Source organism: Canis lupus, chromosome 8, assembly GCF_048164855.1.
Source record: "Canis lupus baileyi chromosome 8, mCanLup2.hap1, whole genome shotgun sequence".
In the NCBI taxonomy this organism is placed as follows: Eukaryota; Metazoa; Chordata; class Mammalia; order Carnivora; family Canidae; genus Canis; species Canis lupus.
The window spans coordinates 45,970,509-45,988,209 of record NC_132845.1 but is presented as its reverse complement, the minus strand read 5'-3'; the positions used below and the strand labels follow the sequence as shown (position 1 = coordinate 45,988,209).

General features: G+C 47.1%; 1 protein-coding gene across 10 annotated transcripts in view; it reads right to left on the bottom strand.

Annotated features, from left to right (window-relative positions):
* The window catches only part of CLEC16A (C-type lectin domain containing 16A), a 196,458-nt gene that overhangs the window by 132,471 nt on the left and 46,286 nt on the right, over positions 1-17,701 (bottom strand). For 9 of the 10 annotated variants that reach the window (XM_072835793.1, XM_072835795.1, XM_072835794.1 and 6 more), the window contains exons 10-11: positions 15,067-15,298; positions 2,113-2,245 (exon numbers count right to left, since the gene is read on the bottom strand). In XM_072835793.1, the coding sequence (XP_072691894.1) occupies positions 2,113-2,245; positions 15,067-15,298 (365 nt within the window). The remainder of the gene's footprint in view (positions 1-2,112; positions 2,246-15,066; positions 15,299-17,701) is intronic. The other variant, XM_072835790.1, reaches the window with a different exon arrangement.

The window sequence follows — 17,701 nt, the reverse complement described above, 5'->3', positions numbered from 1 at the left end:
CTGGCAAGAAACCACTAGGATGTTAGTTAACAGCTGCCATTGCCTGCTGGCAGCATGGAGACCCTTTTCTCTTCTTTATGCTTTTTTCAAAATGTTTTTACATTTTTTGCATATGTGTTACTTTTAGAGGTTTATTTAACTTTTTTTTTTTATTAAGAAAAGGAAGAATGCTTTAAACATTTTTTCAGTTTCTTAGGCCTATATTTAACCCCGAATGCAGACACAGCCCACAATATACGAGGAACAGAACAGTTCCACTTTGTATGATACTGTTTCCTCAGACAAGCGGACCAATGTCAAGATCCAATTCATGTCAAGGAAAACACACTGCCCCCTCCTTCCTCCAGAGCGCCCTCCTCCTCCCTGCTCAGGGCCCAGAACGGAGATGAGGGAAGTCCGTGGCAGTGCTGCTGACAACCAGCAACTCAACACCTTCACAAAGGAGAGGGCAACTTTCCACCTGGCATTTGGTCTCGGAGCCAAGGAGAGCCCTGGCCCAAGGGTCCCCGGGGCCACAAGCTTACACGTAGGCTCAACTCAGGGTGCTAGGATCAGCTTCCATTATCAGTCATGCGGTAGAAGATGTTAGTTAAGTCAATGAAGGTAAAGAGACAATCTCAGCTGACTCTAAGAAAACCCCTCTCTTCACTAAAAATTAGGGGGAAAAAAAAAAGTTTCAACCAAACACTCGAACATAACAGCTCATTTATTTGCCTTCATTTAGCAAAGCTATAGTGTTAACCATATATGTAAAATATGTGCTCAGTTTCCATTTATTAGATCCTAAGAAACCCAATGCATCCTAACGGTATTCCCTTAAAAGCAGCAGTCCATATTCTCTTAAGCAGATCTACCCCATTTGCTTATGCACCTCCCACTACTAGTCATTTGTGGTTTTTCCAATTATTCATATCCTCACTAATGCTGTGCCAAGCAACTAAAAGTTGTTTTTCCCTCCCTTTCTGTGTTTAGAATGATTTCCTGAGTTTTCAGAGCTTCAAGACTGATGTTTTTTGCTGCCAAGCAAAATCAAAATGGTCTTTGTAAGTTTCAACAACCGATAACCCCCACCACACTCCAGGGTTTTTTTTATTAAACCCAACTGAAAATGGCTCCCTTGTGCATCTGATAGAAATTAAGCCCGACTGTTAGATAACTGAAACATCTGCCAAGCAAAGAGAGGTGGAGGAAAATACTGGTGTGCTTCAACTCTTCAATTTGCACTAATAAATAGGACGGGTGCGTGTGTGTCTCAGCCACTCCACCCTGAGGGCTCAGAAGTGCATGCTTTGTAGGCGGACAGTGAACTGCCACTGCTGTGTATTTATTCACACTGCAGTGGGATGAGGCGGTTACTGCAGGGTCTGCCCGTGCAGCGGGGCTACGTGGGAGGGAAGTAGCCTGGAAATGAAGAAGTCCTCCCAACGGTTCACTGCACACTTTGGAAGCAGCCTTCTGCCCAATCCCATTTTTGAAGGGGTGGCGCTACAGCAAAATTGCAGAAAATGTGGTATCTTGAAGGTGTAAGAGCTCCAGTAGGCCATCAATGAATGAACAATCAGGCAGGAAGTCGAAGGTGGACAGCAGCATTAAATCACATGGGCTGAGTCATGAGGGCAGGCCCTGTGGACGGTGGTGCAGCATGGCAGTGAATGAATGAGGCAGGGAGATCCAAATCCAAGGAGATCCTTCCTGGGAGCAGCAGAGCACCGCCGGGGGAGGCCAGTACCCTTTAGGACAGGGCCCAGCACCGCAAGGCTTGGGGGCAGAAGGGGCAGTGGCGCCATGTCTGGGTCTTCCTCTTTCCAAGGGGTGAGCACTACAGAGATGAGTGCCAGTTCTGTCCCTGGGCCTCTCGAGAGGGGGGTGTGCCTCTGGTGGCCAGAGGGCTGGAGAAGCAAGGAAAGGCAGGAAGCAGGACAACTCTGCAGAGAGGCAGAAGAGACCATCTGGGTGGTAGGAAGAGGCCCTGGGTTACCGTTGGTGGACACTCACCCTCACCACTCAGCCTATCTCCTCATCCTAGCGACAGAACAGCACCCTGCACCCTGATTGTTGGCTTGGCCTGGGGGCCCCCCACCCGCAGCGACAGCCTGAGCCCGCCGGTAGCACCTGCTCCACTGCGCACTCTCCAAGCCCGTGGCAGCGGCACTCTTCTCTTCGTCCGTAGTGTTCTGTTCCTGCACAGAGGTGTTGGCTGCCAACTCTGGGAGCTTGCCGCGCTCCATGATCACCATCTCTATCTCTAGAAGCAAATACAGAGACTGGGATGAGCTCAGATGGCTTCACAGACCTAGATTTATAGACACCGTCATACTAGAGACAAAGCCCAGTAGACCGCTCCTCACGCGTCCAACAAGGGTTCACCAGCAGAGGCAGGAGCATCCGCAACAAGCTGGGGAGAAATCAGATGGAGGCCAGAGCCTCTCTTTCCTTTCATCTTGGCACTGCCGAGAATCATGGCCCTGATTCTGACAAAAAAGTGCAAATTGCAGTCATTTATCTCAAGATGCTTCTTAAAGCACTAAAATGTTTTATTTTGCTTTATTCATGTTTTATTTTACTGACACCACACCCACCTGGCTCTGCCTCTCTGTAGCCCCTCGTCTTCTCCAAACAGACCAAGGGACTTTACATGGAAATTAGCTCGTGTCACCCTTTTGTTCCAAATTCTCTACCACCTTCCCACCACGTTGGGGATTAAATCCACATGCCTTCTACAGTGTCAAGGCAGCATGCTGCGCAGCCTGGCCCCTGTCCACCTCTGACTTCACTGCCTGGCCTTCTCCACTCCACGCCTCTCCAGCTGCGCAGAGCTTCTTCCGTGCTCTTTGATGGGCCTGAGCTTGTTTCTGCCCCAGGATCTTTACACAGCTACTCCCTCTGCCTGGAATACTTTCCCCCCGGGTCTCCCCTATCCTGGCCTGACTCAATGACATCCTTCAAGGTCCAGCTCCAGATGTCTTCTCAGACACCCCCTGCACTGGTTTTTCCTTTACCTCTTTAAATTATCAAAAATCCATTATTCCATTCAAATTTCCTTAGTTTTCCCCTACTGTCCTTTTCTGTTCCAGGATCTCATCTTGGGTACCATGTTACATCTAGTCATTATGCCCCCTTAGGCTCCTCTTGGCTGTGAGTTTTTGACTTCCTTGCTTCTGGTGACCTCATGGTTTGAAGAGAGAGAACTGGCCAGGTATTTTGCAGAACGTCCCTCAATCTGGGTCTGTCTGATGTTTTCTGGTCACTAGACCAGGGATACAGGTTCCTGAGAGGAAGCCCACACAGGGGAAGTGCCCTCTGCAGCCCACTGTAGGGAGGCTAACAGCACAGCTCAACCACTGCCGACATTAAGTCTGCACCACTTGGCCAAGCGAATGCTGGTCAGATTTCTCCACCAGAAAGTTACTTTCCCTCCTCCTTTCACTGCGTGCTCTGCGGGAGCAAGTCATTAAGTGCAGACCACACTTGAGGAGTGGGGAGTTATGCTCTGTCTCGTGGAGGAGGGAGTAGCTACATAAATTATTTGGAATTCTTCTGGATAAATCTGTTCCTCTCCCCCCACCCCCCCACCAATCTCAATTTTACTTGAGAGCATTTATAACTGATTGGATTTCCTATTCTCTACTTATGGTTTGCTTGTTCACTTGCCTTCCCCCACTAGAATGGGAATTTCATACGAGTAGCTGCCTCATCTGTCTTGCTCTCCACTGGAACTCTAGTGTCAAGACCAGCGCCCAGTACGCAAGTACTCATTAATGGGATGGACAGACGGATGGCTGGGCTAGCCCAGAGTGGGAGGCTTTGGCGGCAGGCAGGCCCAACAGTGACGCACGGCCACTACAACATGTAGCGGGTGGCCCAGGGCCTCACCCTGTCTGGGCTCAGAGTTTTTGAGAGTGCACGTCATTCTTACGGGAGGCAGCGTGGGTCCACCACCCTCTAGAACCCCACTAGGCAATGGCTGTGCCTGTGATGTCGCCGGCATAGAGGAATGCACCGCCTGCCAGTCCACACAGGCCTGGGCCACCAACCCATTCCTCCCAGCGTGGACTGGAGCCTCCCACCCACGGGGCTGTCACACAGGTGGTGGCTGACCCATGGGTTCAAGTGGTATGTGGACAAACGTTTTGTTTGCATAGTTCTGTGTTTATTTTACTGTGTGTTAGAAGTAGATTCTAACTGCACAGAAAACCCGCTCTTCTGTGGATGTCACTGCTTAGGAGAAGGCAAAATTTAAAGGAAAAAAATCCAAGTGAGTCAGTTCAGAGAGAGCTACTGAGTAAACAGAGTCCAAGCGGCAGAGAGCAGGTGGTGGTGCAGACTGCTGTCTGAGAACCACCGTTTTCTTCCTGCGCCTGCACCCTCACCAGCCTCCTCCAGCTGCATGCCGATGAGCCTGCCCTCTCCACCGTGGTGGCAGATGCCTCAGTGGGGGCACAAGATGATTCACAGGGCAGTACTTCTCTTAGTTTTAATTATCCTCATCTTTAAACAAGTTGTTTTGTGATGCATCTAATCCTGGGACAGCAATACAAATATGTATAATTTACAATAAAATGTATTACAATAAAATGTATAGACTTAGGAGATGCATGCTCACATGACACGTATTTGATCATGTTTACCGAGAGAGCATGCCATCGAAAATATCTGAGGACTACCAAGCAGGACTGTGGTGCCAATGTCTGGCTTCCACACTGGGACCTCTGACACACCTCCTGCACTGCTGCGAGCTCTCCTCCCTCCCAGCCTGGCTGACAAGGCAGGAATTCAGCTCCAAGGACTCCCCAAGGTTACAGGGCCAAACCCTAGTGCCTCAGCCTAGAGAATACGCCTGCTGTAACATGGTTATTAATCTCCCTGGACACTCAGAATTCTGGAGCAGACAGCAGTTAAAGGTAATCCAGTCCAGTGCTCACCAAACTTAGTTGCATATTAATTTTGAATGACAATTTCCCATGGCATATCACCGATAGGAACAGAGTTGCTCTGGGTAAGGGGTGGGTGGGTTTCCTCCTGCACGCCTGAGAGGCCCCTAAAGCTCCTTTCTAGAATTCTAGAGCTTCACACAGAACTGTTAAAAGCCACTGGTTCAGTCCTGGATACTGCATATGAGGAAACAGAAACCTGGAAACGTAGTGATAATATACCTAGAAAAGTAGCAGCAAAAGCCAGGACTACTCTCCTCCCCACTCCCAGGTCCCATCCTCGTGCAGAACCAGGCCCACAAGGACCTCTCCAGGCACAAAGAGGTTTCTGAACCTCAGTTCTGTCACCCTGGTTCCTACAGCCGTACCTCATCCAGCCGGCAATTACAGAGCGAGCTGCTCCACTGGGATTAATTCTCTAGATGAATATATGACAGTCCTTCCAGTGCCAAAACAGGTTTCATCTGCCCCCTTCTTTTTTAACAATTTTATCCAAACAACTCTTTTTTTTTAAATCTTTTTTTTTTATTGGAGTTCAATTTGCCAACATATAGCGTTAACACCCAGTGCTCATCCTGTCAAGTTGTCCCCCTCAGTGCCCATCACCCAGATCCAAACAACTCTTAAAACTACTGATTCTTCCTAGCAGCTCTGAACATCCTGAAACTGTATGCAAAATGCCATGTGGGCATGGTGGGGATGGGTGGCAGTGGTAATGGGTTTTGGGGGAGAGAGTCTCTCCAGATTCTCACAATTCTCAAAGGGTGCCAAGAGTCCCTGGGTGGCTCAGTCAGTTAAGGGTCTGCCTTCAGCTCAGGACATGATCTCGGGGTCCTGGGATTGGGCCCTGAGCCAGGTTTCCTGTTCAGTGGAGAGCCTGCTTCTCCCTCTCCCCGCCCCTTTCTCATGCTCTCACTATCTCTCTCAGGTCAATAGATAAAATCTTTTAAAAATAATAAAATTAAAAAGTAAAAAAGGGTGCCAAAGGAAAGTTGGTCTTTCTTTTCCTGGTGACTCAGGGTCAAAGTGAACCTCCTCTTTATGCCAGACCAGAATACCCAGCACAGTTCTGTGTAGCCTTCTGGGGCCCCACTCCCACACATCCCTGCTGATACATGGCTATCTCGGTGCAGCCTCGCTTCCCCTCCCAGGGCACATGCACCATGCTGCCACCAAGGAAAGCAGATCAGTGGCCTTGTATGCATGGATTTCCAGGACTTTGGCTCTGATGATGAATTCCCAAGAGGCTGCATCTGAACCTGCTATACCATAAGCCTCCATCCTATCTGGGTTTCTATTCTGGAATTTGAAAGGACTGTGGCAATAACCCAGCTCAGTTTAGCCCAAACTTCAGTCATCTGCCTGCCTCTATGATATCTGCCATGTGTATGTGTTGCTTGCACTCTTTGTTATTTACCTAATCATTTTATTTGATCTCATTTTTTTTTTCTTTTGACTTAAATACATTTTAAAAGGAAACTTTAGGGGTGCCCAGCTGGGTTCAGTTGGTGGAAGCTATGACTCAAGAACTTGGGATTGGGAGTTTGTAGGGCACCTGGGTGGCTCAGTGGCTAAGCATCTGCCTTTGGCTCAGGTGTGATCTTGGGGTCCTGGGATCGAGTCCCACATCAGGCTCCCCACAGGGAGTCTGCTTCTCCCTCTGTCTGTGTTTCTGCCTCTCTGTGTCTCTTATAAATAAATAAATAAATAAATAAAAACCTTAAAAAAGAAAAGGGAGTTTGAGCCCCATACTGGGTGTAGAGATTACTTAAAATAATCTTTAAAAAAAAAAAGGGAAACTTTAAATCACTATTATAGCCTTCAAATAGCCTTCAATTGAGCAATCCCACTTGCAGGGATTTATCTGGAAGATACACCCCTAACAATGTAAAAATGCAATACACAAGGCTATTCACTGAAGTATTACTTGTAATTGCAAAATATTGGAAACTACCTAAATGTCCAAGCATAAAGATCGGTTGGATAAACTTTGGTACACACACACACACACACACACACACACACACACACACACCCCACAGCTGTAAAAGAGAATGAGGAAGATAGCAGTGAGCTGATACAGAGTGATTTCCAGGGAAGTCACTAAGTGAAGAGAATAGAGTGAATACTATGTGTCACCCTGTGTGGAAGAGAAAAGGAAGAATAAGAAAATATATATAAAATGGATTTTTCTTACAAAAACAAACACAGGAAGGACATTCTAGAAAGCAAGAATGTTGATTATCTACAGAGGTAGGGGAATGGGAATGGAAAGAATATGGAAGAAGGGCCACTTCCTGAACATACCTTTTTGCATAGTTTTAAGTTTGTTAATAATCCATATGTTTAAAAAAAAAAAGAAATTCAATCTATAAAAATGGGAAAGAAGAACCCTAAACTGGACCTCCCACCCCCCAAAAAAGGACCAAGTATCTTTTCAAACGAATAGCATACCTACTCTGACATGGATAAAAGAACAAAGGAAGGGCAGACTAATCCAAGTCATTACAAACATGATACTTGACTCTATACCTTCAGTTGGGAGACAGGTGAAGCATCAGAGGAGGGGGGATTGCAAACCATCCCAAACTCTTGTTTATTAAACAATAAATAAACTGAAACTTTTTACGACATATTGTAGGATCGAGCAAACAAATGTGTTGACATTGTTGGGAGCCAAGGCTCTACTGAAGAAGTGACACACAGATTTGGAACGGGGGAAGGCAAAAAAGAACGCTCTGGGAACTGATGTGCATTGGTATGATTACTGGAGGCATTGGTACGCATTCCTGATTTCTAAGATACATATACGCATATGCATGTTTGTACACAGGTATATGTGTGCATGAATAAATGTGTATTTTGTGTATATACATGCAGCTGTTTTGTAGATCTGTCCACTGAAAGCCACTCCGGGAGCCATCAGCACATCTGGCACTCAGATCTTGGCCCCTAATACCACTGCACATTGAGAGGAACCAGGGTTTTTCAGAGAAATGGCTCATCCTGGGGATGGGCATTCCCCCATCCATTCCAGGAAAAACCTGGAATACCTTATGAAACCAGGAAGTGTAAGGATTGCCCAAAAGAAATGACGGGACCGCAGTACCAGGACACAGCAGTCAGCTCAGAAGTGTTCCCAATGGCCAAATCTGGGACAATTTGAGCACCAAATTAATTAAATCAGTAATGAAACATAAACCACTAAAAACTGGAATCCACGAGTCCATGCCAAGAACCGATAAAGAAAGAATTGGGAAGAAGGGGGGAATCTTGCTTACAGTGGAATGCTGAAGGCTGACTTTTAAACTCGGAGAGAGAGTGCTGATGTTGGAAAAAAATCAACATTTTCGCCACCATTCTGGTAAAGACTGGATCAGGCAAGTATCGTCAATGAATGCCAGCTCCCAGGGATGAGGCCTAGGATACCTGCATCATCTCTAAGCATCTCCCCCATGTACTGCAAATTAGTTGTAAAGAAAAGAGAAAGCAATTATACAGTGGAGGGAACGGGAAGTACCTTGGCCAGGTGACCAATATTCACATCACCCTTGAGGGTCAGGAGGCCATCAGGTGCCTCCAGGTGGGACACCCCGAGAAGGACATGACACCACCTACGCCACAGTCCAGCCAGGAATGTATAACTTCCATCTAATCACAAAGAAAACATCAAAGACAGAATAGGGAACATTTTATTAAAATAAAAGAGGAAGAGGTTCTGCATTCTTCAACAATGTTAATGTTGTAAAAGAGAAGGTTGTGGAAAAATGTTCCAGAGTCACGAAGGCCAAAGAGACATGACAATTAAAGGCACTACCTGAATCTAGACTGGGTTTTCTATTGGTGGCAGGGTAGAGCGGGGAGGTGGGGGGGGGGGGGAAGGATATGCTCTAAAGGAGATTACTGGGCACACAGACAACTCCAAATAGGGACAGCAGAAACCTACACTGAGGTGGACGGCTGCCCTGGGGTCACAAGAGCGATTGTCCAATTCTTAGCAACCACGTGCTGCCCCGTATATGGGGAAGCAATAGGATGGATGCAACTTACCCAGGAAAAAAGCATGTGTGTGCGTGGACAGAGAGAGGGAAAACATAAGAAAGTAAAGGGGCTACAATATATTAAAAGATGAAACTGGGTAAAAAGTAAACAGGTGTTCTTTACACTGTTTTTGTTTTTCCAAATTCTTATAAATTTGAAATTATTTTCAAATGAAAAAAAAATGCCTCATTACTACTCTAAGCATATAGCCACAGTGTAGACAGGAAGCAAGTGTGAAAATGTACATGATGAGGGACCAACCAGGAGTGAGGCCTGCTGTGTGCTGGAAAGGGGGGAACGTGAGGGAGGCGAGGAGTACACCAGGTCAGGCTGCCCTGGAGCTGCTGTCAACAAGAATCTCACCGCCCCGTCCCACTTAAAACCATCCCCATATCCTGCAGCTGGGGCAGTGCTGATCTAGCCTAATCTCTGCATGCTACAGAAGGGGAAACTAAGGTACAGAGGGATCGAGGTGTTGGGATCAACATCCCTGCTGCTGCGGCTCCTCTCCCAGCACTACCCATTGGCCACATCCTGGAAAGGAAAAAATCTGTGTGGTTATAGTCCCAGCACCAGGGAGGCACCAGGACCCATAATCTTGAAGGCTCTAGCACCCCAGTCTGGTGGGTGGTATGACCCCTTTATACAACAGGAGTGTTGAGCCCCTGAGAGTCAAGGAATGTCCTTGTGAGGCTGAGTGGCTGGGCGTGGGAACCCAGATCTCCAGCATCTCTGGTTTCACAGGCCTGCCCTGGCCCTCCTTGGCCTCTATCATTTCCACAAAAACCCCCAAGGCAGGAGAGGATTTGCAGACCCGTGGTCATAGCAGTCATGATGGCCAAAAGGTAGAAGCAACCCAAGTGTCCATCAAGGAGTGAATGGATAAGCAAAAATGTGGTATATCCAAAAAATGGAATATCGTTTAGCCTTAAAAAGGAAGTCCTGGCACAGGTGACACCACAGATGAACCTTGAGGACATGACGCTAAGTAAAATAAGATAGTCACAAAAAACAAATGCTGCATGGTCTCATTTATAGGAAGTACGTAGAACAGTCAGATTCAAAGAGGCAGAAAGTGGAAAGGTGGTTGCTGGGAGAGGGAGGGGGGAGATGGGGAGTTAATGTTTAACGGGGACAGAGTTTCAGTTCAGGAAGAGGAAAAGAGGGGTAGAGACGGATGGTGGTTCTGTTGCACAATAGCAGGAATGTACAGGAGAGGCCGGAGGACTCTCAGCACCCCAGGAGGTCAACCTCTCCCCCTCTAAATGACAGCTCTGGCCAGATCCCTGAGCTTCCCTGATGCTCTGACACTCTGATTTCTTTAAATAACAGCAATAATCCATCAACTTGCCCAGGATGATATACATTCTAATCTGATTAATATTTGGTAAATGAAGTGCTTTTCAGGGAAATGGCAGGCATGACCTCCCAACAGTCTTTGACTTCACAAATTCAAGGATTTTCTGAGTTGCCCTCTGTGTTCTACATTCCAGGAATCAAAATGAGGACAGACAATAAAAAGGGGGAAGGGGAGAATAAGAAGGCTTTAACGAGAACGTTCAGGGAAGGAGGAGAAAGATGCCCTTGCTGGTTACCTAGGAAATAAGGGAAGGACTGTATGCTATTGGCTGGCTTTGAAGCAGATTTCAAGAGGAAAATAGCTCCTGGCAACAACAGGGTGTGTATGAGCTGAGGATTTGGGGGGAACCTCTTCCTTTGTTTTGTGTTTTGCCTTCCCTGAACAGCACAAGGTTGAATTTAGATTTTTTTTTTTTTTTCTGGGAAGTTCCTTATACAAGTTAAGCCCATTTGAAAAGGTGGCACTCCCACATCTTTACAATGGCGGGCCAGCCTCCTAATATCCTTCTCTCTCCCTTCCCGCTGTCCCCCACCACACACACACACACACACACACACACACACACACACTCACCCACCTCACTAAGTCATTATACAAATTAATAGAGAACCAGGCTTCACAGAAACTTGCAGTAGGGGGTGGGGGGTGCCCAACCACCAAGTCCCTCCAGCCAAGCCAAAAGGCCCCTTCAAGCTCCTCACTCTGCTCTCTCGCCTTTAGTGCTCATGAATCACATGGTTAAGTGTGGGGACAGAGACGTTCTCATTTCTGACAAGCTGAGGGCTGGGCATCGTGAAGGCCTCCCAATTGGTAGAGAAGCAATGACTTGCCGAGGGTCACAGAGCTGCTCAGGAGCAGCCCCTCCAGGGTCTAGGATTCAGACTCCAACTTCCCAATGGCTGATTCATGGCTCATCCCAATCAGGAAACTCCGCCAGCCGTGGGGTTGGCTCTGGGTTTTTAAGAGGAGCCAGAAATGAGGCCAGGGTTCCATCTCATTTCAATAGAGACTTAAAACAAAACAAAACAAAACAAAAACACCAAAGCCGGAGTTCCAAACTTCCGGGTACCCCTCAATTCCCAGCTGACCTGGCAGGTTCAGAGTGAGAGTTGTCTTCTTCACCCTGTGCCTTTGTTGGGATGCAAGAAAAGAGCAGGTTTTCAACCTCAGGCCAGGAAATCAGTGCATTCTTTTTCCATAGGGAAAAAAAACAAAAGCTAAACCCTTTTCCTCATACAAGATGTCCAAGCCATCTTTCTCTTGTCCTAGGTCTGTTTATCAATCTACTACTCTAAGCGACTCCAAAAAGAGACAACTGTCCTTTCAGACTGAAGAGAAAGGTAAGATAGAATGAGCACTGAGTAGACACTTCTTTGGCTTTGGCCATTAGGGCACTCTTCTCTGGCCTTTTAGTGTGCAATTTCTGCAAATTTAGGGGCCCTGTGATTTTCTTGGTTTCAGAATGAGTCACTCGTCACTTGGGGCCTGCAGTAGAGCAGAGGGTCCAGAGGCACACATTCATTTCACACTACTTCCTTGTCTGGGCTTAAATGTGGAGGAGGTGTGAATTCTGGTTGCATTTGTAGAAAAAGAACATGTTAATGCCACATTTAAATCAGGTCATGGCAAAATTGTGACTTGTGACCACATGCCTTTTTATGCCAGTGCTCTATATGTCACCTTTTTAAGGCAAGATTTCCCCACTAACATGGGGATGGCAGGGTTTGCAGGGGCATTGGTGCCAGCATCTCTTCGCTCAAGAGTCACGTGTGCCTGTCTGTCACAAGAAGGACATCACAAGAAGTCTCTAGATCTAGGGACAAGGCAAGAAGCTTGCTGGGGAAAAAATACTCTGGAGGGGGAAAGAGCCACATAGCCACCTCCAAAGAGCAAGGGAGCAGACAGCCCTGAGGGGCGTGAGGAGCACACAGAAACAGTGTGGCTTTCTAGGGGGGCATCTGCTGTTTCCTCTGCGTCAACAACCACACCCCTTTCTGATAAACACATCCTCTTTTTTAAACTGAGGGAGTCATCAAAGGATCAACAAGTGACCCAACCGGCACAGAACACACCTCTACAGCAGTGGGTGAGCCAGGCCTATCAGTGTCACGGAGCATCAGCCCCTAGACTAGAGCTGCAGCTGAGGGGAAGCTGATGGGAAGTTTGGTAATAAGTTGATAGGATGTGAGCCTGGCACTGCTGATGGTCATCTATACTCAGGTCTGGACCTGCCCAAGCCTTCCAGTGACATGAACAATAATTGCCCTTTTGATGCCAGTCTGAGTTGAATTCCTAACTCTTATAACCATAAAAATTCTAACATATACATTTATTTAAAAAAAAAAACAGAAAAAAAACATCACATGAATTACACCTTTTCATACTCCATTTCCACACGAGGAAACAGGTACAGGGCTCGGGGAGGCCACTCAAGGCTTGCAATAAACCCAGACATGACTGTAAGGCCAGCATCCCATTTCTTAGCATCTGCCGTATTGATGCTGTCGCCTATACCCTTCCAAGTCACGGGAGCTAACAGCTGCATGCTATTACCCCAACACAGTCTAAGGAGAGAATACCCACCAACTGTACCTTAAATCTGAAAATAACTAAGAGATCAAGGACACCATTCACATGAAAGCTGCTGCAGCCCAGTTAGGGGTCTCTGCTGGACAGGCCTGTGAGAGCTGTATTTATTTATGTTGAGCTGAGCGGGAAGATGCTAGGTCCATAATATTTTGGAATAACTAATGTGTGTTCAGGGAAACAGGAGGGCACTGAAACAACAAGAGGGTCACTGAGAGCCATGTTCGACCAAGCTCTAACATCAGCATCGACTGTCCAAGCAAAACCTCCAGGAGATCCCAGGGCCTTGTCTGATACAACCTGGCCGAGTAGCCATCCAGAAAACAGGTTTTTATGGGCTGGTGATGAACGTTTCTCCCCTTGCCCCCTGTACCAGGCAGGGAGGCTCAGCATCTGGGGAGCCATCACCCCAATCTCAATAGTGAGCTGGCACAGTAGCCTGGCCGAGCCACGGGAGCCCCGCACACCAGGACTGGGCCTCCAGGCTGACTCATTTGACTGTGTTTGTGGCCAAGCCTGCCCTGTCCACACCAGGGTTAGTCATGGCCAGGCCTGGTTAGACAGCAGCCCTTAAAAGGACTGGAATGAAAGAGGTAGCATCTTTCCAAAACAAAATCGACAAGAACACAGAGTACAAAATGGGGTGAAATCCTCCTCCTTTTGCCCAGTGTGGCCACAGCACAGCTAAACCCCAGGTTTTAAGCAGACAATTTTCTCCTGAGTTTAAAAAAGAAAAGAAAGATACAAATAAGCAAACTAAGAAGGCTTGCTTACCTTGCGTTTGCCCCTCACCTCCCCACCAAAGTGATACTTGTTGGCATACGTGTTCTGAGCCAAGAACGAATGCCTACGCCAAATGCTGACTGCGCACTTTAAACAAAAAGAAAAGCATGCTGGGGATCTCAGCCTTAAAAAGAGGGCCGGGTGGCACCAGAGAGATGCTTTGGTTATACTTATTGAAATGTGATCGTGTCATTCCCTGAGAACTGCCAAGAAAATCAGAATGGGGCCAGCAGGGTGGGGAAGGGGGCGGGTTTCAGCTCCATAATCACAGCAAACTCCCCAAAACAAATGATTCCCAGTCATTGATTTACTGAGTTACTGCATTTTCCAGCTTCAGACACCGTGGACTAGGGACTCACATGGTCCAGACTGATGGGCTAAGGGCAGCTGGCTTTGGAGCAGACACCACCAGACCAAGGCCTAGGAGGATAGCCTGCAGTAGGAGCTGAGGACAGCCCGTGTCTGTGCCATGAGGTGTGGTGGGAGCTCGTGTCCAGCACGCAGAGCCCCCAACCCACTTCCACCCCAGCCCTTGCTCCACTCTGAGTGCGCAGGGCCGTGGCCAAGACCCCATCTGTGTGGCTGTGCACCCGGCCCATGACACAAGAGACTGCACAGATAAAGCTTGCCTAATTCCAGAGCAGACAGTGCTCTCCAGATTGAGGTGTGAGTATCTAAGCGAGAGGAAGGTGGAAATTAAACCAGAATCATCCCCAACACAAACCAAGAAGAGGAATGAATGATTCTGCTTACTGAGCACACATGCCCCAAAGCCAGGTGTACCTCATTCTAAACAGACAGGACTTTGAATAAATCTTGATGTAAGATTATCTAGGGGATTATATTTGATTATTTGATTCCGGAAAAAAAAGACTTATTAAATATACATAATCTCATTAAACACAAGTTTTCTTCCTGCAGTGCACTAGGAATAATGACTGTGTCAAAAATCATAATCGCAGGTGATGGGGAGTAATAAAAACTCCAATAAACATGATGAGAGCAGTAGTGTCAGTAAATGCCTGTGACACGGGTCGGGCACTGCTCCAAGCACGGTACATGTATTAATGCATTTAATTCTCGGAAACACAGAGTAAGTACTATCTGCTACCTTCTTTTTACCAACGGGGAAACCGAGGCATGCGGCTCCAAGTTAAGAACCCTGCTCTGGATCACCCGTGCGATGAGGGCAGGCCTTGCAGTGGACCTGCCCACAGCTGCCTGCGGAGGGCTGAGCCCACAGAATGAGGTACACCGGCATCAGGAATGGACGGAAGTGCCCACGGACACACAACGGGGACTAGACACAAGTGACAGCCTGGCTCACAGCGCAGGCAGCAGGGTGGTGTTCGCGGGCGCACTCACCTTCACTCTCCCCACTCGTCCTGATGCCTTTTGAACCACCCTCAATACCTTTAGTCTTCTCAGCGTCTTCCTGGGCATCCTCGGTGGGCCCCTTCTCGTCATCGTCTTCCTCCCCAACGTTTTTGTAGTTGGGTCTCTTCTGCACCCGCCTCTTGCCCTTGTGCTTGTTCATCTCAAGGGAACGCTCTAGAGTCTCGGTGGGTTTAATGAAGCACCGAATGCTGGGCTTGGCCTAGGGAAGTCAACACACGGATTGGAACCTTGGAATCTCACGGGACACTATCATCAAGCTGCCTGAGTGCTGTGGCCCCAAGAAATTCTATTTCCAAAACAAAAAAGGCAACCTCCCATGTTGTCATCGTGACTATGATTAACACCACCATTGTTAAATCATCAGAACAATAGCACCAGCTACCATCTACTGCCTGCCGCCCTGAGTCAGCAACACTAGCTCTGTGCTTCCCAAAGGTCACTCGTTTGCCTAGGAAACACACCTCTCTTAGCACTTTTATGGTACCCTGCTTGTGCCAGATGCTCTCTAAGGGCGCTGACTGTACTATCTCACTTGAATTTGACAATGACCCCATGAGGTCGTCCTGTTGTTTCACTGTTTCACTCCCTTTACAGACGATAAAACTGAGGCTCAGAGGCGGTGGATGACCCACCTGTGGTCAAAGGACCAGGAGACAGCAGAGCTGGGATTCAAACCCACACACCCTCCACCCAACTTAGGTCTTAAGTACAGCACGCTGGTGGTATTAACTTCTAGCTTAAATACATTTATTTTAAAAGAAACTGTATACCACTACAGAACATGGAACACCAATATATCTTGCTGTTATAAAAATAAGAAAAAAAAAGGTGCACTGGATGTAGCCAAATGCTGGCTCTGTAGAAAAGGGGCTTGGCAAGCACCAGCAAGGAGTTAAAGCTCATCCGCAAAGGAAGCTGACCCCAAAGAAAGTTCTCTGAGAAGTCAGGAGGCTTTCTAAGAGAATGAAAAAGGCCAGTGTGTTGCCTGTGGATCATGCCCCGTCCTATGGGAAACACGTAGCCGTATCTCAGTCCAGGTAACACAGATGAGCTCAAGGGATCGCCACTCCCATTTTATAGATGAGAAAACAGAGGCTCCAAAGGGCAAAGTGACTCGCCGGATATCACACAGCTCCTGAGCCACGCATCAGACTGGGAACTAAGTCTGCCCAATCCCAAAGCCCAAGCTCCTCCTGAAATAAGGGTGCTTCAGGAGGAGCTCAAACTCAGTTAGATGCTCAGTACCCTTTAAAAAGTATTTACATACAAATGGACCAGGTCCAGAAGGGAACAAAGACAAAAGAAAATGGATTTGTTTGGGGCAGGATTCTGACTGAAGTATTTTTCTCTTTTCAGGGTCTGGATGAGGTCCAGACATCGTTTTGTCATTTAAAAAAAAAAAAAAAAAAAAGAGAAAGTTTTAAAGAAAACTTTTCCATTATCTTGATACAGTTTATCCATCTTCTGAATTCACCCCCAACCAACCGCCAGCTGTATTCTGGGGGCCACCATACTTTGCTTAAGTGGAATGTCTTCAAGGAGCACAGATTAATTTCAATATCGTTCAAAACAAAACCTAATTGGAAACTAAATTAGCATCCAAATCTGAACATTAATTTTTATTTACTCACTTTGGATTATTCATCCACAAAAATGACAGATAAATTGAGATATGATTCTACTGCCCAGGAAACCCAGATAGCGCATTACAGACGCCAACGGCTGAGAGCCCAGAGGCGGGAGCACCCTGAGCATGTGCCACTTGACAGACAGAATCCATCAGAGTCCACTTAGGATGCTGTGTGACCGAACACAGCCCCTCATCTTCTGCTGAAGGCCTCAAACCCAGGAAGTCGAGGGTCCCAAGATTAACACCACAATCAAAGCTTTCTGAAACAGAAAGCTGAGACTAAATGCAGAGCAAAGTATCACCCAGTTAGAAGGTCCAAGCAAAAATTCACGTGGACGGACTTAGAAAATTCTCCCTGAGCTCTGTATGAACTTGGATGTACAAAAGTGCTAAAATAAAGGGAAGTGAAAGTGTGTGTCCTGGGCTGCTCAGGGCATTACGATCCCCAGCTGGACTCCCATGAGCTGTGTGGGTCCTCTCCGAGTGAGCATCAGGGTCCTTGTCTAAAACACAGTGCAGATAACGCCAGCCTTCTAGAACTAAATGTCATCTCGAATATAAAAGTTCTTTTGGTAAGCATCCAACATATGAGAGTCACCTTCCTTTCCCTGCCTCCTTAACAAAAAAGGAAAAAAAAAGGCTAAGAGTCAACTGTAAAAATAAATTTTAAAACTTTCCAAAGGGATCTGCTTTTCTCGACGGTCAGGTATTGGGAGGACATGTTTACTGGGGAAATTTCAAACCTTTAAAATGCAACCTACCCAGTGAACAGCTGGAAATAACCTAAATGTCCATCAAGAGGGGAGTAGTTAGGTAATTACAGTCTGACCATAGAATGGGAATCCACGAACATGTTAAAGAGACCCAGATCTTTTTGTACCTATATGCGTGCATACACAATTGGTACCAGAGTGGAAAAGCAAGAGCAGGGAGCTCAGTAGGGGGCCCTTCAAGTAAAGCTTTACAAGGGCT